The 21,283-nt window shown below is 43.4% G+C and overlaps 2 protein-coding genes and 1 pseudogene across 4 annotated transcripts; 2 read left to right on the top strand and 1 right to left on the bottom strand.

Annotated features, from left to right (window-relative positions):
- Positions 1 to 1,038: 1,038 nt before the first annotated feature.
- Positions 1,039 to 10,565, bottom strand: LOC117865295 (uncharacterized). Of its 3 annotated transcripts, none has more exons than XM_034749451.2 (11): positions 10,411 to 10,565; positions 8,444 to 8,606; positions 7,884 to 8,065; positions 6,724 to 7,590; positions 6,547 to 6,603; positions 2,763 to 3,108; positions 2,467 to 2,666; positions 1,982 to 2,058; positions 1,788 to 1,889; positions 1,494 to 1,680; positions 1,039 to 1,410 (listed from the first exon to the last, which is right to left on the bottom strand). In XM_034749451.2, exons 1-11 carry the CDS (start codon positions 10,537 to 10,539, stop codon positions 1,321 to 1,323), a joined length of 2,400 nt encoding a protein of 799 aa, XP_034605342.1. In that variant the 5' UTR covers positions 10,540 to 10,565; the 3' UTR covers positions 1,039 to 1,320. The 3 variants fall into 3 exon arrangements, with proteins under 3 accessions (XP_034605342.1, XP_034605343.1, XP_034605344.1); XM_034749452.2 differs by having other exon boundaries at positions 8,444 to 8,611; positions 10,411 to 10,542; XM_034749453.2 differs by lacking the exon at positions 10,411 to 10,565 and having other exon boundaries at positions 8,485 to 8,612.
- LOC140223305 (uncharacterized) lies at positions 3,301 to 4,914 on the top strand (annotated as a pseudogene).
- An 8,665-nt stretch (positions 10,566 to 19,230) lies between the features above and the next one.
- On the top strand, positions 19,231 to 20,301 carry LOC117864979 (uncharacterized). Its single transcript, XM_034749039.2, has one exon. It carries the CDS (start codon positions 19,598 to 19,600, stop codon positions 20,090 to 20,092), a length of 495 nt encoding a protein of 164 aa, XP_034604930.1. The 5' UTR covers positions 19,231 to 19,597; the 3' UTR covers positions 20,093 to 20,301.
- Positions 20,302 to 21,283: the final 982 nt, after the last annotated feature.

A 21,283-nucleotide genomic window follows, 5' to 3' on the forward strand; every position in this document is an offset into this window, starting at 1 on the left:
ACTACCATGCTCTTACCTGTAGATGGGACATATAGGGTAGGTGTAAATATGGAGCTAAAACCAGGGGCGGATCTAGTCCATGGAACCCCCGAAGCCCCTTTGAAAATTTCAGCCATGGATGAAGAGGAGGAAGAAGAAAATAAGAAGGAAGAAGGAGAGAAAGAGAGAAGAAGGAGGAAGAAGAAAAAAATAAGTCCTCCCCTCTCTTCAAATCCTAGATCCGTCACTGGCTAAAACTATAGCCACTTGCAGTAAGCATCCTGGCATCCCTTGGATTTGCCATTTACAGAATGAATTAATTGGTGGAACTCAAAATTATTTTCTCCGACAAACCATCACTCTCTTAATGTAGGTGTGATTACTAGGATGCAAAAAATGTGGAGCTAAAATCGTAGCCACTGGCTTTGAGTTGTATAGTTCTTGCTTATGAATTTCATGAATCCGCTGGTGGCAGTCTAATTAATTTTCTTTAACAAATATCAGGTTCTCAAGTATTCCACATTATATCTTCCTTATCTTTTTGAGACGACATCACGGAATCTTTATGCCAGCGTTTATGTATTTGCAAAGCACGAAAAAAAAAGGAGTAAAGGACTCTTAACTACCAACTTCAGTCAATGCAAAGGAGACTAAAAGACCTTTGACAGCATTTAGAATTTGGCAATCCAATCACTAATGCTCCCCGATTTCTCAGCTGATTGACATGCCGACTTGTGAGTGATTAGGACAAATCTTGAATTTCAAAGTAGTATCAAACAAACATGAATCACTTATTATCGGATCCTACTAGCCGCTCCACAAGAACGCTGCATTAGTGCATTTCAAAGTAAAATGTTCTGAATCGTGACCTCTATATCACATATCTGAAACACGACTGAACAGAATAACTGAATAAAGCCAACAGCCACATTTTCTGCAACCTGGAGCAACCTGCAAACTTACCAGTCTACTCAACCAGTCAATCATCACCTTTAAAGTTCTAGGCACTGCCATGTATATAAGCATGTACTTAGAGGAGAAAAAAAGATGAAGCAATAATGGCATAAAAGATTCTTTTGCATTGTGCTCCATCGGTTTGGTATCCGACAAAAAGGTTCATCCACATGCAGCGGTGAATGTATGGTTTCTAGTCTGTAAACGAGGGTTAAAGGTTAAACTTTGGACCGCTTGGTCTACCATACTCATACCATGCTGATTCTCGCTGTTCATAAGCAGAGCGCTTCAGAAGGGTAGTTTACTACAAGTTATGCCAACCATTCCTTATAACGGAGGCGATGTTACAAAATTTGATGATATGAACCCTAAACTCCTGACTAGCAATTATATGACAACGGCAGATGCGAAGGACCTCTTCCCAATTGAACCAAAACCAATGACTGACCAGCCAGAGCTTGCATTGTAAACTTCCACCTGCAGTGAAAGAGAGGAAGTATCTTCGGATCAGACCAGAGCACAGGATTGAAAAGTAAACTTCCACCTGGGCAGTCACTTACAGTATCCAGGATCTGCACATTGGACTGCATGCCACCAATTAGGAACAAGCTATCATTAAGATTAACGGCCGCGGCATATCCTCTTGGAGTGTTCATGGGATCACCCATCCTCCAGGCGTTGAGACGAGGGTCATAGATCTCAATGCTAGAAACCATCTTGTCCCCATCATACCCTCCCATAGCATATCTGAGAAATATGTCAGCACTGCAGCTAAGTTTCTTGCCAAGATGTAAGGACAAGGTTATCTTAGTTATTTCATGAAGAGATCTCTAGTATAAGAGAAAGTTACTGACAGGACGTCTCCCAGGACAGTTAAGGCGTGGCATCCTCTCCTAGTACTCATACTCGGAAGCCGAACCCAGAAGCCCTCCCTTGGATCATACCTTTCTGCTGATCTGTATAGAGTGTGTTTGTCACTGTTAGTATCTGAAGTAATGTTGTTGGAATATATTGTAATAACACGAAGGGAAGTCGTGACAGATCTTACTCCAAGTACATGCTTCCATCATAGCCACCAGCTGTATAGATGACTCCATTCAGTTCAGTCGCAGCCAGAGCAAATCTCTGGAATATTTCGCAGCCCAAATAAGATGATGGTTTCAAGATTATTCGATTTATTTAATTACTATCTTTTACCACAGATATTACAAAAGTAATGCAGTATGTCTGTCCAGCTATCCTATTAGTACATATCATCAGAAGTTTAGGCAGGGCATGTAAACAACTATGCAATGAACAAAATGAACTATCATAACATATAATTACAGACGACAAACACCATAGGTTGCTGCACAATTATAACAGGCATCAACACTACAGATCTTAATAAATGGATATCTCTTGTTAGTTCAACAATTCTGAAGGTTCTTGAATTTGGATACAATATTGCAGACTCGGAGTATAAGGTCAAGCAATGCATTGGAATAGGCAGATATCAAATTGGGCAATTATACACTGAGGCTGAGAACATACAGAGAGCAGCATAGATGGACTACATATCCATTTCCCGAGGTACGGATCAAACATCTCAACTTCTGAATAAGTTTCATTTCCATCTCCTCCACCAATAGCATATATTTTCTCATTAAGACATATTCCGGCAAGACTTCCTTTCTTCCGGTTCAAGGAAGGGCATTCCGTCCACTCATTATTCCTTGAACTATAGCATTCCACTACAAAAAGAAACAGATAGAAGTAAATACATGCAACTAAAATGAAAGCTGATGCAAAAGAATTCACACAAACATAATGCGAACACCATGGTATACCTGTGTTATACCATGACATGCCATCTCCACCACCAAAAGCAAATATGTGACCATCCAATGCAGCAGCAGATGCATATGAGCGTGGAGAACTCATTGGTGTGAGACCCACCAGCATGTCTTTCTCAGGAGAAAAAGAATCAAGAGATGATAACCAGGTCACACCATTATAACCACCAATCAGGAATATTGATGGCTTGGCTAGAGTATTGCACATGCTTCCAAGATGAGATAGCGAAGAGTCAAATTTGAATTGTAACTCATCTACAAGGTATTCCAGTTGCTGAACTTTTCTTCCTGAGTCTTTAACCACTTCCCTCAATGAAAGTACTTCTTGGTCTGACCCAACCTGGAAAACAACAGAAAATAATTAGAATATCCTATTAAGGCAACTGTTAGACATGTATGTGCTATGTGCTTGTATGGGCCTGGTGTGCGCCACGCCAAGGCCCAGGCTGGCTCCCTGCCGTGCCTAGATAGATTAGGATAGGCAGGTTATCCCTTGATTGATTATGATTCTATAAACCTCTCCCAAGGACTGCCTATATATTTGTACACCTTATTACCCTAATCAATCTATTATTCCACGCAATCTCATTGCTTTCATGGTATCACGAGTCCGGGTTTCTCCCATGCTTGCTTCCGCAACCTAGCACGCTGCCACCGGCGCTGCTCTCTGCGCGCAGTTTCTTGCGCGCCCCCGCCGGCGCTGCTACCGCGCGCGTCCCTCACGCTGCGACCTCCCCGCACCGGCCCTCAGCCGTCGCTGCTACCACGCGCGTCCCTCGCACTGCGACCTCCCCGCACCGGCCCTCAGCCATCGCTGCATCCCATGGCCAGCTCCCTGCCCTCTGCTGCCAAGACCTCCGCCAACGCCATGCACGATGCCGTGGAGGCCGAGGCAGGCAAGCGCGCCACCGACGAGCCCGCAGCTCGCAAGGAGGCGCGCGCAGCCACCCTCGCCCGCGCCGTCAAGGCTAAGGAAGAGGCCGCCGCCGCCGTGCAGGAGCACGACGCCGCTGCTACTCGCCTTCGCGACGCCCTGGCGCGCGCCGTCGAGGAGTGCATGGGCGCCTCGCCCGACTCTGAGGAGGAGGACGCCGTTGACGACGCCTTTGCCGTCTCCGATCAAGCGCCCAACGACACCCACCAGGCCATGCTGCTGTACGAAGCTGCTGCCATCTTAAATCTGCACGCCCAAGTCATTGCTGTGCAGAATATCCGAAGTCTCATCCCCATCGTCCTCGACATCACCTCCGGCAACTACACACGGTGGCGCGAGCAGTTCCTCCTCACTGTCAACAAGTACTCCTTGCAGGATCATGTCCTTTGCGACGTGCCCGCTCTGGCCTCTCCAGATTGGGGACGCATGGACTGTGTTGTCCGGTCTTGGCTCTACGACACCATCGCCAACGACCTAGTCGACATCGTCATGGAGCGCGGCGAGCGCGGCGCCACCGCCCGTGCCACCTAGCTTGCCATCGAGACCCAGTTTCTCGGCAACCGGGAGACACGGGCCCTCTACCTTGACGCCCAGTTCCAGAACTTCGTCCAGGGCGATCTGTCCATCACGGATTACTGCAGGCGCTTCAAGGGCATGGCGGATGCCCTCGGTGATCTTGGCGAGGAGGTTTCCGACCACACCCTCATCCTTAACATCATCCGCGGGCTCAACGAGAAGTTCGCCGCCGTTGGCCGTGACATTAGGCGCAACCGTCCTCTCTGCACCTTCCTGGAGGCTCGCGATGACTTGCTCCTTGAGGAGCTCACGATGGCGAACCCTGCTTCGACTCCGTCTACGACGGTCCTCGCCGGCACCGGCCTCGAGCTTTCCTCCTCGCGCCCCCCTGGTCAGTCCAGCAACAACTCTGGGGGCGGCAAAGAGGTCGGCAAGGGAGGGACCTTCGGGTCCTCCAGCAGCACCTCCTCCAAGCAGAGGCGGGGCAAGTGCGGCGGCCAGCCGCGCCAGGGTTGTAGTGGCAAGGCCCCTGCTAGCCACAACTCCACCGCCCAGGCTCCTGCTCCAGGCACGGCACAGGAGGCCGGCGGTCCCTGTCCCTCCTTGTGGAACCCGTGGACGGGTACAATCCAGATGTACCCGGGTCCACGGCAGCAGCCCAACACTCCCCTCCGGCCTGCCACGCCTCCTCAATAGGCTCTTTAGGCGCAGTAGTAGGCCTTCCTTGCTTAGAAGCAGGCCCTGTACGCCCAGCAGAAGGCACAACAGCACGGCCTCCAGGCGCCGCTCATGGGCCAGCAGGCGCCCTACCTGGGGCAGCAGGCGCCACAGGTCCCTCCGGGTTTTCACAACCCCGTGACGGGCCTGCCTTCCTCCTGGGATCAGCAGTCCCTCGCCTCGACGTTCAGCACCATGATGCTTAACCAGCCGCAGGCAAACGACTGGTATCTCGACTCAGGTGTCACCTCCCACATGACTTCAGGCGCTGGTACTCTTTCATATTCATCTTACCCATTGTATCCTTTTCCTTCATCCATTGTTGTCGGTGACGGCTCCTTGCTTCCCCATCACGGCTACTGGCGCAGCACACCTTCCAGGTCCTTTACCTCTCTTAAAGGACCTCTCTTAATAACGTTCTAGTTTCACCTAAGCTTATTAAGAATCTTATTTCTGTTCGCCAGTTCACCTCTGATAACAATTGTTCTGTCGAATTAGATCCTGCTGGCTGTTCTATGAAGGATCTAGAGTCTCAGAGGCTAATCGTTAGGTGCAATAGCTCTGGGCCACTGTACCCCTTGCGCCTTCCTATTGCTCACGCCCTCGCCGCCGTCTCCACCCGTCGGTGTGGCATCACCGTCTTGGTCATCCTGGTCATGAAGTTTTGTCCAAATTCACTTCTACAGTTCCTTTTTGTAATAAAGAACTCAGCCCCATTTGTCATGCGTGCCAATTAGGACGTCATACTCGTCTCCCTTTTCAGTCATCAACATCTCGAGCGTCTAGCAATTTTGATCTCATACACTGTGATTTGTGGACGTCTCCTGTTCTTAGTGTCTCTAGATACAAATACTATTTGCTCATTCTTGATGACTGCTCTCATTACTTGTGGACGTTTCCATTACGCCTAAAATCCGACACGTTTGCGACTTTGACTAACTTTTTCTCCTATGTGCATACTCAGTTTGGCGCCACTGTGAAAGCTGTTCAGTGCGACAACGGCCACGAGTTTGACAACTCTAGTACCCGCACTTTCTTCCTCACTCACGGCGTCCACCTGCGGGGGCGTGTTAGATATGTATGTGCTATGTGTGTGTATGGGCCTAGTGTGCGTCACGCCAAGGCCCAGGCCGGCTCCTTGCTGTGCCTAGATAGATTAGGATAGGCAAATTATCCCTTGATTGGTTATGATTCTATAAACCTCTCCCAAGGGCTGCCTATATGTTTGTACACCTTATATACCTAATCAATCTATTATTCCATGCAATCTCATTGCTTTCAGCAACGTTTGCATGAACAATCAAATAATGTCCCGAAAATATCTCCTAGCACGAATACCTCAGGGAAAAACACTAAGGCATCCAGATACGAAAAAAACTAGAGCTATTTGTATGGGTTCCCAAAAAAAAATGTTTAGGCCATGCATTGCTGGAATAAGCATTGGACAGATGATCTAAATGGTTCATGCAAGAAAACATAGCGTTCCCACTAAAAGATAGAAGTTTGTATGGAAATAAGAGCTCATCCTTTTTTTTTACTTTCCAAATAAACAAATGAAGGAAGCAATCAACTTTTTTATCTCTACTATTATTTAAGAAAAAAATAGTTTACCAGCTTCTTCTCCAATGCTTCAGTCCTCTTGGTTAAATCAGCGATGAGTTGCAGCAGCTATAAAGGAATGTAAAAATAATAAAGTAAGAGGACTACACCCATTGTGTCAGGCAGTTGGTTATGAAACAAAATTGAATACTGAAAATAAAAGGAGGCTACAAAAAGAATGATGGTCACCTCAGCATTTCCATGGCACTCATCAGACGAGGTTTTATCCTCCATTGTAACATCAAAGGGATCACCGGAAAGGTTTGCGTTGATCTGTGTTTCATCAGGTACGCATTGATCTGAACTAGAATCAGCACAACCCTGGGAAGATATTGCTGCCTGCTGTCGTAGAGAAGATAGTTCTTTCAACTTTTCCAGGATAGTCAGTCTTTCAGGCTGTAGCCCAACACCACCTGGGCTATTGTGAACCTCACTCTCTATTTCATCAACATCCACAGCACCAATATGATCATTGAGTGAGCTCAAAAACATTGATTCATCAATGGTGACTCTTTCTCCGTTCACAGGATTGACAACTGGATGACTGCATTCAACAAGCTCCACTACTTGGTCAACAGTTTTGTCTGAGGAATTCTGATTGACCTCATCTGGATTTGAATGAGGAACAAATTGGTCTTGAAGAAGATTGTCATCCAAATCGTCACAATCAGAAACTAGCTCCTCAGATTTCTTCTCATCAGTGTTACTAGCACTGTCCACATCATCTGCCCAGACAAATGGAGCAGCTCTATCTGATAAAACACTAAATGGATTGGTTTCCTTAGAATCTGCTGTGACTTTCTTTGGATCAGGAACAGCTGTTAGCCTCATTTTAGTTGGTGATGATGATACTGCAAGATTCCTTTTGCTTGAAACAGCCGGAACTTGATTGAAATTAGCAGGAGCAAGTGATTTGAACAAAGAAATTAAAGCTCTTGTCTGTGCATGGTCAAGCTCAAAATAGAAGTGGTGATGGTTATAATAGTTGTCACCAAGCAATGTCTTGAATTGGCTCTCCAGCAGGGGCGGATACTGAGTCTTTGTGCAGATACGGACCTTTAAAAAGAACACCACTTCAGATATAAATGAAACGGGACAAACTTCCTCCATTCTGTTTCAGTTGTTTACATTTCTATGGCCTTTGAAATGTGACTATCAATATTATAAAAGTATACTTCTTTTTAGCATTTCTAAAGCACATCTAGTAAGATACTTTTCATAAGTCAATGCTGATTTGCTTTTAACACATTAATGGTACTAGTTTAGAAACTTTGACATCACGGATCCTAGGATGTCAAGATAAAAAAGAATGGAGTGAGTGAGTGTATAAATATTTAATATCTTGATACCTGCGCTGGAAAAGTTGTCCTTAAAGAGCCATCATTACTCCAAGCATATGGGTCAATATACATCTGACCAGGACTTGCAGCCTCGAAAATTCCATGGAGCTTTCTATCACTATAATTGAATAGGAACAAAGGCATGCCAGGTTTGACATTCCGCACATATGAATAATGGACTGAAGGCAGACCTATAAAACAAGTCAACTAGGAATCATAATCTTATCAAGGAGGGAAATTCAACAAAAAGTTAAATCAATTGGGTTGATATTTCAGAAACCAAGCATTTTATTCTCCATTGCCACATAAAACTACAATATCATATTATCTTAACAAGAGCAAGCATTAGTTTAAAACTACAATATCATATAAGATAAGTCAACTAGGAAACATAATCTTATCAAGGCAAGAAATTCAACAAAAAGTTAAATCAATTGAGTCGATATTTCAGAAACCAAGCATTTCATTTTCCATCACCACATAAAACTACAATATCATATTATCTTAACAAGAGCAAAACGAGGGTGTTACAAAGGACTTATAGCAAGAGGTGAATGCACTTCACAAACCGAATAGCTGTTTTTTGAAGCATTCGTCAATTGTATCATACTTGCAACCAAAGATCACCCCTCCAAGCTGGTTTTCTCGGAGATTACGGGTAAGTTCCCCATATTTGCTATTCTGATTATACGTTTGCATTGCAAGATTGTAGGCCCCTCCTTCTTCCAGCACCTGTGCTTCAAAAATTTTCAGAATATGCAAGGCACATAAGTTATGTTTATACAGTGATAGAAAAGAGATAACACTGGGTAATATGGGAACAATGCATACATCTACAACAGAAGTTGAATTAAAAGGTACTAAACACTGGCAATATATGATTCTCAAAGTGGGGACAACTTGAAATATCCAAGTTAAGAACAATTCAGTCCACTCTTTTTTATAAAGAACAAAACACAGAAAAGGATGCCATTTGTAAATCTTAGTAGGAGAGCATAGATAGTCCTTTCGTCCCATCATGTTACCAGGCAAAAATGCAAAATCACTACTGATTCACATATGGACAAGGAAAAAGTTTCAAAGTAACAGATTCATGAAGGTTATGCAGGGACATACAAAAAAGCAACAAAAATCAAACTGAAACAAGATTACATGGTAAATAATGTCATAGCCGTAACATTCAGTGACACAAATTACTAACTCAGCTAAAAGGTTAAACCCAAAGCACAAACTCCCAGAAACTCTTCACATACAAACCCCTCTACAGTGTCTTACTAATACTCAGTCTTAATCAACAAGTCCATATGCCTGATGCACCACATAATTAACCATCCTCCTTAATCCAGAACCAAGACTCAGTTTCATCCTGATAGAGTGCCAAAATTACAATAGAAGCTTTGGGACCATGCGGGGCACCAAATACATGTATATAACGTAAATGTGACGCACAACTCACAAAAGCCACACTGGAAACCATCGCACGCCACCACTACTGTAAGGATGAAGTTACTGTACAGAACAATTGTCATAGAGTAGTCATCATACAAGGACAATGTAAAACCACTACCCACAAACCACAAACTAGGGTTCCAAAGCCCACAGTGCACAGCATCTAGTATCCACAAGCCCTTACACCAATAAAACCTTATTCCCGCTGCAACCCACAAGCAACAGAAGCATATAACAAGTGATAGCAGGTACAATTGCCAACCAAAATTGCAAACTTTAGCACTTAGGTAACAAACCAAAAATCCACCGCAAACAAGCGCAACCAATTGCAGCAAACCAATATTAAATAAGCGGCAAACAAGCAATCCCTACAACCGGCACCATGCAATTCCCGAATTTTAGCCCCTGCTTAAACCTTCCCCTTGGGATCAGTAAACAACCAAACCGCACAAGTGTAGCGGCAGCCCACACCCCACAGGTGTACTCGCATCCCTAGGAGCTCACAGCAAACTAATCATTGTGCCGCAAACCACAAGGTTGTGAAATGAAGAGTCAAGTAGAAGATAATAAACCGATGCAAGCATACAGTCCCCAACTGAAACCGCAAAATCGAATAGCTGGCGCTTAGGCACCAGACCAAAATTCTACCAAAACGGCGCGATCCATCGCTGGGAAACCCCTAAACGGCGCAGCAATCTAGCGATCCTGCTGTCCGCACCCCGAAAAAACCATAATCGCAGCATCGCTTAAACCCTAACCCCTAGCGATCAGCAACGCTAAACCCCAGCCGCGGCATCCAAACCGCAATTACCCAGTCCCCCACCCACACCCCCTTCTCCTCGACCACCATTCCCGTCCCCATCGAACAAGCGCGCATCCGCAAACCGGAAAACCCCTCAACGAACGAGCAAAACACGAGAGGATTCCGGAAATTCACCCAAAACGGAAAGGGAAAACCCCACTCACAGCTCGTACGGAAAGCATTTATCTGACCCTCCCCCGCGGATGATCCCAACGAATCGCGCGATCGATCGAGGAGGAAGGTTGGGGGACTCGAGCAGTAGGGATTTGCCGGGTAGAATCTCACCAGATTGCTCCGCTCCTGGAGCGGCTGGAGTTGGAGGCGAGCGGCGTCCCCTTCCGGAACTGGTTTCCTTTTCTGCGCTCCCCTCGGCTGCGTCCCAACGTGACTCTTGCCCACTAGCCTGTGCAGCATAGCAACATCGGCCGAATCGTGGGGGAAAGGGATGGGGCCCCGGAGCAGGATAACGCGCCACCCGTCGCGCGTTAGAGAGCCTAGGCACAGCGGATTTCGACTTCCATGACCACCACCTCCTATTATCCAGGACCCTTATAATGCGAAGAAATTAAAAATATAGCAAAAAAAATTTGCATGCATAGAAGGAGGATAATATTTTCTCACCCATGTAGACAAGCCATGTTCTGATACGAATAGGAGGACATCACATGTGCGGATGTCGCTTTCGGGACGATACTAGCAATAATGTCATTGATGAAAAGTAGATGCATTTTCTTTAACCGATCATTACGTCCCATTAAGCATCCGTTTTCAAATCCGTTTACGCCGTTATATTTCTTGCAACTAGATCTACGAAACAAGATCCATATTCACTATATTTTGAAACTGTTTTAGGTGGCTGTCAACTTAGTAGCTACTTATATACAAACTATGCAACAACTTATGTAAACTAGAGACTAAGAGATAACTTTTTAGATATAATGTAACATCTTATGTGTAGGCAATATGTGTAGGCAATGTATCAAACTTATACGGAGATAACATAGCAATTTATATTGTATGTCTATTGTCTAGTAACAAAATTATATTGAGATAAATGTGTCATATTGTGCAAAGGATTGTAACAACTTATGTAGTCAACTTATGTAGAGAAAAATATGGTTGCTAAGAGTTTTACATATAAGTTGCTACATAAGTTGCTACATACTTAGTACATGAATAACTACACTACATTCAATATAAATTGCTAGTACTAAAAAGTACTCTAAAATATATGCATCATGGGTCTTGTTTCATAGATCTCATCACAAGAAATGTAGCGGTGAAAACGGAATTGAAAATGGACACTCCATTAGAAAGTTATCGTATTTTTTAAAGTGAAACAAAAAAAAGTATAGGCTAAAATGTGAAAAAAAAAGAAAAAGATACGGGCTGTAGCAACCCACAGGCCGTGCGTAAGTTGTGCGCTCATACGCTAGCGCGATCCCACGCGCAGTAGCTTTTTCTCCCGTCATACAGGTACAATCGGAGATGGTGGGGTCACCACCACAGTAACTATATCATATCAACTTAGGAGAAAAGACAATAAAGACGAGATGAATATGAGATGGGCTAATTCCTTATATGCTATTAAAATTTATAGCGTTTCCTTGGGCGTCATCGAAATTCTTTAGTCCCCTGTGTGCCACCAGATAAAATTTCACATCCCTTCTATACCATTTCCGTTAGTTGGCTGTTAGGAGAGGGTTAAGTGGCAAGCGGAATGACAATTTTGCCCTTCTAGAATGAAAATAACATATTTCAAACGCATTCCATTAGTATGCTTAAGAAAAATCGTTGATGTTCTCGAACGCATGTATACTTTTTGTTACATAGAATTGTGCAGTACCAACGTACCGTAAACATCGTCAGCATTTGAGGTCGTATAAAAATTGAAAAAATTCTGATATAGCGTAAACCAGAAAAGAAATTTACATTGCATGGTGTTAGCACGGGGCCCACCACTTGCAAGCAACGAAAGGATGAGGCTCCGCACGGCGCACGCCCTCCGTGGCAACGGACTGGTAGTCTTTTTTTTTTTTTTCCCTTTCACACAATGTTGAAATCTGTTATTTTCATTCTAGAAGGGCAAAATTGTCATTTTGCTTGCCACTTAGCCCTCTCCTAACAGACAACTAACGGAAATGGTACAAGAGGAAAGTGAAATTTTACCTGTTGGCGTACATGGAACTGAAGAATTTCGATGGCGGATAAGGAAACACTATAAATGACATATAAGAAATTGGCTCGTATGAGATACTCTAGTCTAATGGGCCCATATCTTGCGCGAATAGATGGGCCGGGCTCCTAACGGACAAGAGCGTGTCAAACAAACTTTTTGGTGTGCCTTGCAGGCCCAGTTTCTCGCTGAAACACATACTGTTCAGATTCAATTTTAAGCCCATTCGTTGATCTATGAGCCTGCTGTTGGGATTTATAGTTGAAATGGGCCTTATGAGGTCTGACCATTCGTAGAATGTAGATTGTAGATGACGATCATCCTTACGAAATCTGAATTTGATGTAACTTTCCTTGGGGCAGGAACATCTGATGCCTTAACTTGAACAAACAAATCATTAGAGCTTGCTCTTGTCTGGGCATGGTCTAGCTCAACATAGACGTGATGACGAGTGATGACGGTTATATAGTTGCCACCATGCACATTATTGAATTGGCTCTCTGTTAGTGGCAAATACAAAGTCTTCAAGAAAAAAAAATTGCCCAAAAAACACGTTTAGTCATTTTTCAGATGTGCTTAAATGGGGTAGACATTTTAATTTAAATAAAGGGGAAAATGGAGTGTTATGCTGCTTGGAGGAGCAATGATGGCTACTTAAGGTACACAATAAACCCTACGGAGCAACCATGCATGACTTACCTATAGTCCATGTCCATCTCGTACAAATTGCCACCCCTGCACCCCTCATATCTAGTATTAGTTAAGTGCTGTGTCTAATCCTAACAAGCAAAGCAAGTTAAAAAAGTGTAGAAAACACAAATATAAAAAATGGTTAGCACCCTCGTGTGTGTGTATAAATGTGCGTTTGTCCTATCAACTTGCGAAAAAAAGGCAACACAAACGAACATGACTATATGAGATACTTATAGTCTAATGGGCCCATATCTTATGGCGCGAATAGCACACATACACCTCTGGAGTTGGCATTTTACGTCGTGACAAACACCTGCTTAGACACATGCCTTGACGCAGCCGCTGGCCTAACAATTTCGAGTCCGTTCCAAATTTCCAACAAGCTGCACGGCAACACTCAACAAAAAAATTTTTTTTGAGAGAAAACTCTCAACAAAATCCGCTCATGCTTATCCACTTATCCTTATTCCTCATTTTCCCTTGCCATTGTATTCGTCGTCGCAGCCCCTGCAACGCTAACTCATCAATGATATAGGCAACACCTACCTATTGCCTCCATCGCTCACCATCGGTCTATAGCCACTATCCTCAACATTTCAGCTCGCACCTCAAATCTTTAAACCGAAACCCAACCTTGAAACTAAATGAACTCGCTGGAGATCTATGTGGAAGAAGAGAGGACTGGCCAGAGCATGCATCACGGATCGGACATTGACAAATTGTATGCCCGAAAAAATTAGTGTATTGAAGCTCTAAGAAACAGCCAAATGAGTTTTTTTTAGATGAACAGGCACGAGATTGTGCTCTATTTCTGTTAGTAAAGGAGTTTACAAGCAGGTGAACCGGACGGACCGCTTGTAGGATGAACAAAAGAAAAACTTTACATAAAACAAACTCTACGTATCAGCGAACTAATAAAGATCTACGTATCTGAGACGCATGGAATAACTGGCTTAGGTATTATCCATAATCGGAGTGAGAAAGGCAAATGAACTCATAATCGGAGTGAGAAAGGCAAATGAACTCTACCTTCCACACGGCGTCAAAAAAACAAACTCTACCTTCCAGATCCTGGGAGAAGGCAATACTGTATACTAGTTGATGATCCGTATGCTTTGCTGCAGATCCGGTATCAGCGGTACAGTGCACCTCGCACAACCGTCCAAGCTCATCATTGGGCCGACTAATCTCGGCTTCGTTGCGACGGGGAAGGGAATCTCTCGTAACTCTGCGATGAACGCGTGTCTGCACACCTGCATCGCAGACTGAGCTACATTGGCTAAAGTTAGCCCGAATCCGTTTGATGTTAATTACAAGTATTAAATATAGATTAATGATAAATATAATTGTATAAGTGAGAGCTAATATATTAAATTTAATTAATTTATAATTAGCACATGTTTAATGTAGCCAATCATAAACCAATTAGACTTGCGAGAATTAACTCTCATTTATATAATTATTTTTATTATTAGATTATATTTAATACGTCTAATTAGCATCAAATATTCGATGTGATCCGGCTAAACTTTAGCCACAGATCCGAGCACCCCCTTCCGGACCAGCCTTGTCGTATATGCGTGCTCCATAAATTCTTTATTCTTTTCTATTCGAACCATTCCTTGCAATTTTTTTAAAGCTCAGGAATCTCTATCATTTCCCAGAAAAAGAGCATTTCGCGAAACCAAGTGCTCGGTAGGAAACTGTGCTGTAAAAAATCTACACGAGCCAATACAAGAAGGGTGCAGCGCAGGCTCAACTGCAGCCTGAGTGCCTGACACGCACGTCGAGTCCTCATCATCGGAATGCGCGCGCGAATCTTCAAGTGCGGCGAGCACGTGCGAGCGCCGAACGGCGATGGGAGCGGGCACGTGGGCGGGGCCCTCCCTTCCGCACCGGGGCTCGAGGGTACGAGCATTCCCCTGTTCCACACGTGCGCGCGACTTTGACTGTACCGTAGGAGAAACTCAACCATTATTTTGGTGTTTAGTTTGACAGTTTCATCTATCCTCGCCTCACCTAAAATTCCATCATAAAGTTTCTTCTTCGTGCATGTTACCGCTAATGCGTATGAATATACTATGAGGTAAAATAACAATTTTTTGTGAAACAAATTTTAAAATTTAAATGGACACTCTTCGCGGCTTCTTCGCAGCTCCTAACTACTAAGCTAATCATCTCTCGGTTCGTGTGCACGGATCGATCGATATCACGAGGGCGATTCTGCAGGGGTGGATTAATCAGTAAACTAATGGCGGATGCTCGATCATATCACAGCGGTGTGGTAGCAGCTAGCTAGGGCGACTGTATACAATTAACCTAGCTGTTACAGCTTTATTTTTGTGAGACCAACAGCCTGTGCAGCTGCAGAGGATCTGTTGTTACGATCCTACGACATGGATGTGTGGACCTTACGCCCGGATTCGGTGCTGAATGTCATCTTGTCTCGGTCAGTGCAGCAGCTCCTCTGCAGATCGCGGCCACAGTGCCAAATCATCGTTCCCTGATGCTAATCGTACCAGCCCTAATTAAAATACTCCTGAATACAAGAGCTAGCTCAACTGAAATTTTGCTAAAATGTTATACTGTATCTGATCATAATTATAAGCCGATCTTCCAAGTAACAGAGAATTGTATTGTTTTTAGATCATGCCAATGGGCGTTTACAAAACATGGGCGCGGAGCTGAAATCGTAGAAACAGAACAAGACACACAACAATCATATTATCAATCATTGCATCGTCTATTATCTTATCTCCAACCATGCCTCACAAGTATCCGCACAGCATTAGTCTCCGCGAAAAAGTGTCCAGTAGGTTCCCATGAAAATGGCACATATAAAACTGGTGTGTTTTGAATTTTGATCTGTCAAAAATTGTACCATTTCAGCAAACCCGTATATATAGACCAAAGTAAAGCTGCAACCCTGACAAGGTTACAAATTTCTGGCTTTAGTCCCGTAGCTATTTTGGACACATGCTAGTTGCCAAAGTGTTTTAAGCAAACTAGAAATTAACAATTAGGTGTTGAAGAATGATCTTGTTACCATTACCCAAGGATTAATTCCTTATCTGATATTTTGGTGATACCTTATTCTTTTTTTCGAGAATACGCACGTATCTTTGAATTAAGAAAGGAAATAAGTTTTAGTTACAACGCGGACCTCCCGAGCGCACGCACACGGTTCAACACTCTTAGCGATTACATACAGGAAACAACAACTGAAAAACAATGTCCCAAGCGATTAGCTCACTAACTAGTTCGCTGTCTTCCACCGGTACCGGCCATCCTAAGATGGAGAGGTGTTTAGCGCTTGCACAGGACCACAACAGTGCTTCTTCCAGAATGTCTTGTGCCAGTTGTGCAGCCTGCTTAGGAGGACCTCTGCTGAAGACTCGATTCATTACGTTCTTTCCATACCTTCGATGAGACGAGCATGAAGGTAGAGTCCAACCCTTTTCTTTGTTGAGCGTTGATTCTCTGTCGTTTCTCAATCCACCAATCCATGAGACCCATACCTTGAGCTGGTGCCTGGTATTGCAATTGCAGTAGCGAGGTAATGTTTTGCCAGACTTGCTGAGAGTAAGCGCATTGGGCAAAAAGGTGATCAGCAGTCTCCAAATCCTGATTGCATGGCGCACAAGCTGTGTGGTCTTGTAATCCACGGCGACGGATACCTTATTCCTGATACGGCACCGTTCATAATTCCATTGAGTTATACTGCAGATCCCTTCAGTGCCAGTGGTAACTCTTCTTTTAAGTGAACAAATTCTTGAAATCACTAACCTGCACGGAATAACCTCCTCTTATATAAACAGAACTTAATAAAAAAACTCCAAATACTCTAGTCATTGCAATTACAGGAGCAAGACAACTAGGAGTTTGGGGCTTAGCAGAAACAACCAAAGTCCAACACAACCTAATTTGGGAACATCAATGTTTTCTCCAAAAAGAAATAAAACCACAACAGCTCATAAACCACACTTGAAGTCACAATAATCATGCGCACGTACACACACGTATCCATCGACATCCATGCAAATGATCAATTTGCCCGTGCACTTCACGCAATCCAGCTGCATCACGTACGTCAACGTGTGGTGGCACCTAAGCACAGCTAGGTAGCTAATGCATTGACCAAAATTGCAAATGGCAACACGTATCTTAGGACAACTTGTTGGCCTGCAATTAGTTTAGCAAGATTGGCAACAGTCACACGCTCAGCACAGCGCACGGTGATGCATATACAATTAACCAATTTTTTTTATATTTATTTAGATAATGGATAAATAATTAACCAATTATTTTTTTTATATATGGCTCAATAATTTTGTAAGGCTTACGGCAATAATTGAGATCTAGCGGATTAATTGTTGCTTGAGGTATCATATATGGTTGTACTCCTATACATCACGCATGGTGGCCATAGTTGCGTGCTTTTGTCAGAAACGGGTCATGCTGAGTCACTCGTACTGTTCTTCCATTTGTGTTGGATTTATTTATTTATTTATTTATTTACGGAGAAATTATAACATGTTTATTATGATGTTATATATAAATATTTCCTGGAAATAGTTTCTATGATCAATGAGCCATGATGGACAGATCTGGCTCTATTAATTTTCTAGTTGAGGACATTATTGCAGTATATGAAAACCGCATTTCTATGGCTGGGCAATGGTTTGTTGAGTGCACCTACGTAGGTGCAAGGAAAGCCTTCAGTATAATCCTTAAAAAATGAACACTTGTTTAGTTTGTAGAGAAAAAGACACGAGTTGTTTAATTCAATGAAGGCCCTCGCTGGTTATTATTGAGTTATAATTCTAAATGTCCATAGCAAATTTCTTGCAGTTCTTAGAAACAATCATATATATCAGGCCGTCTATTTCAATCTTTGGTACGGAGTACGCACAGAATTAATGTGAAAGTTCAGAGACCTAATTAACATTTCATTTCAGTGCAAGTTTAGCGAAATATATTTAGTTTTGCCAGTGAGAAGAAGTTTAGAATTGTTTTGATTATGCTTTTCAAGCAAAAGGAATGGAATTCCATTTTTCAGATGTGATCAAGGATACTGCAGTGTTCATTACCAACATAACTATTTTCAAGAATTGGGAGGGACAAGTTTCGAGGAGTACTCTAGGATGTAACCCTTCTTTTTATGTTGATTCTAGCCTAGCCATAGGTAACAGAAGCACTTCGCTTTGGCATGTCATGATGGGAAAAAAAAGGGGTCTTCTGCAATTTTGTAACTTTGAGGACGTTATTTATCCTGATCAAGATGCGTGATGAATTTCCTAAAAAAAAAGATGCAAGAACAGAGGTACGGTGCATTGTGCGAAGCCCTTCTTTTTGGGCAATGGTGGTTGTATTCTCATTTTCATCCAATCAAGGCAGCACAAAAACCCATGCAAATCACCTTTTCCGCAAATCTATGGTCTTTTCTGAATTAATTACACACATCAAGTCTCAAATAACAATCAACTTCCAATTATTGAAAGAGTTCTGCTGGGGAGAGAGAACAAATTTGAACTTCACATCAAAGCTTTCATTTGTTGTGGATCACTACCGATTTGGAACTTGGAAGAAGCAAAGTTTTCACTTTGCAAACACCTTGATCGCTGCAACGGACAGGGCGTGTGTGCAGGCAAAAAGGTGTTATATGAAAAAAAAAGAAGTGCAAGAGAGCAAAATTTATTGATCCTTCCCCAAAAAATATCTCCACCTTTTTTAATGTGTGGAAAATTTGAGTGATTTCGACAACAGTTAGTCGATTGATGGACATACCAAATAGACAAATACTCCCTCCATCCCAAATTGTAGGTTGTTTTGGTTTTTTTTCATAGATGTTTGTATTCACCTAAAAATATAGTCTACGTCTAGATACATATAAATATCTATGAATCTAGAAAAAAATTAAAATAACCTATAATTTGAAATGGAGGGAGTACCATTTAGCCTTTGCACATTTTTATGTTTTTGGAATCCATGTGGTGCATCCCCATCCAACTGCACTGAGTGGTCTACCTACACATGTTTGCATTGCAATGTGCACAACCAAAGCACAGCAAAACAGCGTGGCCATGAATGTGCATGAGTGTGGCAGGGAATAATTGAGGCAAGAGAGAGAGAGAGCGAGCACGATAAAAGAAATTGGCCCCATAAAAAAAAATCTTGTATATTAGTAGCGAACATGGGGGTGTAGTTGTAGTGCCCTTGTCCTTCATTAGATGAGTACTCTAGATAAGGTTATCAAACACACGAGACCGACTCTTGATATAACCCTTAAGATCAGAAGCCTAAACTCTTTGTAAATTCCACACCAAACTATGCACATTAGTTTTATCTAAGCTTTGGCCTCTTTTGCCCTCCAAGCAATGCAGTGTCCATGACCATGACCAACCCCATGGCGCTACCTTGGGCTTGCTGCAGCCATGCCTGTCCATGCCACTATATAACCAATGTCTCCCTGCACCCTGAGGAGACCGAAGAGACATATCTAGAGTGAGAAAATTCATCTCTCTCTCTAGAGAGAGAGAGAGGTGGCACCAAAGCTCAAGCTCAAGCTAGAGAGAGAAAGGTACAAATCATCTACACACAGCAATGGGCAACAGCCTTAGGTGCTGCCTCGCCTGCGTCCTCCCCTGCGGCGCGCTGGACCTGATCAGGATCGTCCACCTGAACGGCCGCGTCGAGGAGTACGGCCGGCCGGTGGCCGCCGGCGAGATCCTCGCCGCCAACCCGAACCACGTGCTGAGCAAGCCGTGCTCGCAGGGCGTCGTGCGGAGGATCCTCATCGTCTCCCCGGACTCCGAGCTGGAGCGCGGCGAGATATACTTCCTCATCCCGGCGTCGTCGGTGCCGCCGGAGAAGAAGCAGAAGGGCACCAAGAGCCTCTCCGCCGGCTCGCACAGCGACCAGCTGGTCAAGAAGGAGAGCTACCATGGCAAGGCCGGCGGCCACCCCAAGAGCAATGGCCGCCGTGACTTGGGTGACGCCTTGTCGCAGAAGAGGTCGTCGTCACACCGGCGGCGCATAAGCGCCGGCCGGACGGCAGTGTGGAAGCCACACCTCGAGTGCATTGTTGAGGACAGTTGAGCAGAGGTTGATCCATTTTTTTTCTTTTTTTTTGGTTTTCTGAAATCAAGGGGGGTTGATGTAAGTATGTAACACCATCACCACCAGTATGGTGTTTGCTCTCTTTGTGAGGTTAGTGAGTATTTTTCTACTTTTTTTTGGGTAATTGTATATCCATGTAATGTTTCCCCTTCCTACATATGATGGAAATGGAGAGGGAGGGTTGTCAATTCTTCCTTGTTCTTGTTCTGCAATTTCCTTTATTTTTTTTCCTGTTTTTCAGGGTCTTTCATGGCTTGTGCAGTGGTTGAGGAAGAGAGTAAATGATGAGGGGCACACACATATTTTTCTTTCGAAATAAATAAAACTATTACGAAATGCAAGTTGGTCTGCCTGGAGTTGTTTGCTTGTAGAGACTTTAGGTTCCCGAATGTTTAAGTCTAATCCCAGTGGTTACTGACTTACTGCACTAAATTCATCAACGGAAGCTTTGTTCTCACATATCAAGATAGGGATGTTAGGAGTAGTAAAGAAGTCTTAATCAACACTCTTTTTAATTTTCCATCATACCTTAGTTTCTCAACATCATTTGCTGATCAATAGTGGGAGACATGCATCATTAGACCCTGAATGATTAGAGGGTGTTTTGTTAGATTTTATAAGGAGGTTGACAAAAAAGACAGCCTAGCAAGCAAAGTTTTCAAGCAAAGCCAGCTAGCAGGGTATATAGTTTATGTTTATTCTATCTTTGTAGATGATGCCTTCCTCCTTGAGTTTGTTAATTCCGTACTAGTATTACTCAATGAAGGCTCCCCACAAATGCATTTAACTGGTTCAAAAAGCATCCACAACAAGAGGACGATTGCAATTTAAGTTTGGGAGGAATATAGGAAAATGTTGATGACCCTACCATTGTTTTCTTTATATAGAAAATATTTATCAATTTTGAGCACTAGAGATGGACAGATGGCCACTATCTTTTCCCTTTACATAGAAAGATCAGCTACCGTTTGTGCATTTTGTAATTTGTTCAGTTAGGCTTAGCCCTACTGTTATTCTCTCTCGAAAAAAAGTTGAAATTATTGTATATATGTGATTTGAGAGTCTCCACTAATAGCATTATGATTTCCTTTTCTAGAGGCAAGCTTGGTTTAGTATCTGCTTGAGAAATTTGGCGTGCATCGATTGTCTTCTAAATATTCCTAATATTAT

Source organism: Setaria viridis, chromosome 7, assembly GCF_005286985.2.
Source record: "Setaria viridis chromosome 7, Setaria_viridis_v4.0, whole genome shotgun sequence".
Classification (NCBI taxonomy): domain Eukaryota; kingdom Viridiplantae; phylum Streptophyta; class Magnoliopsida; order Poales; family Poaceae; genus Setaria; species Setaria viridis.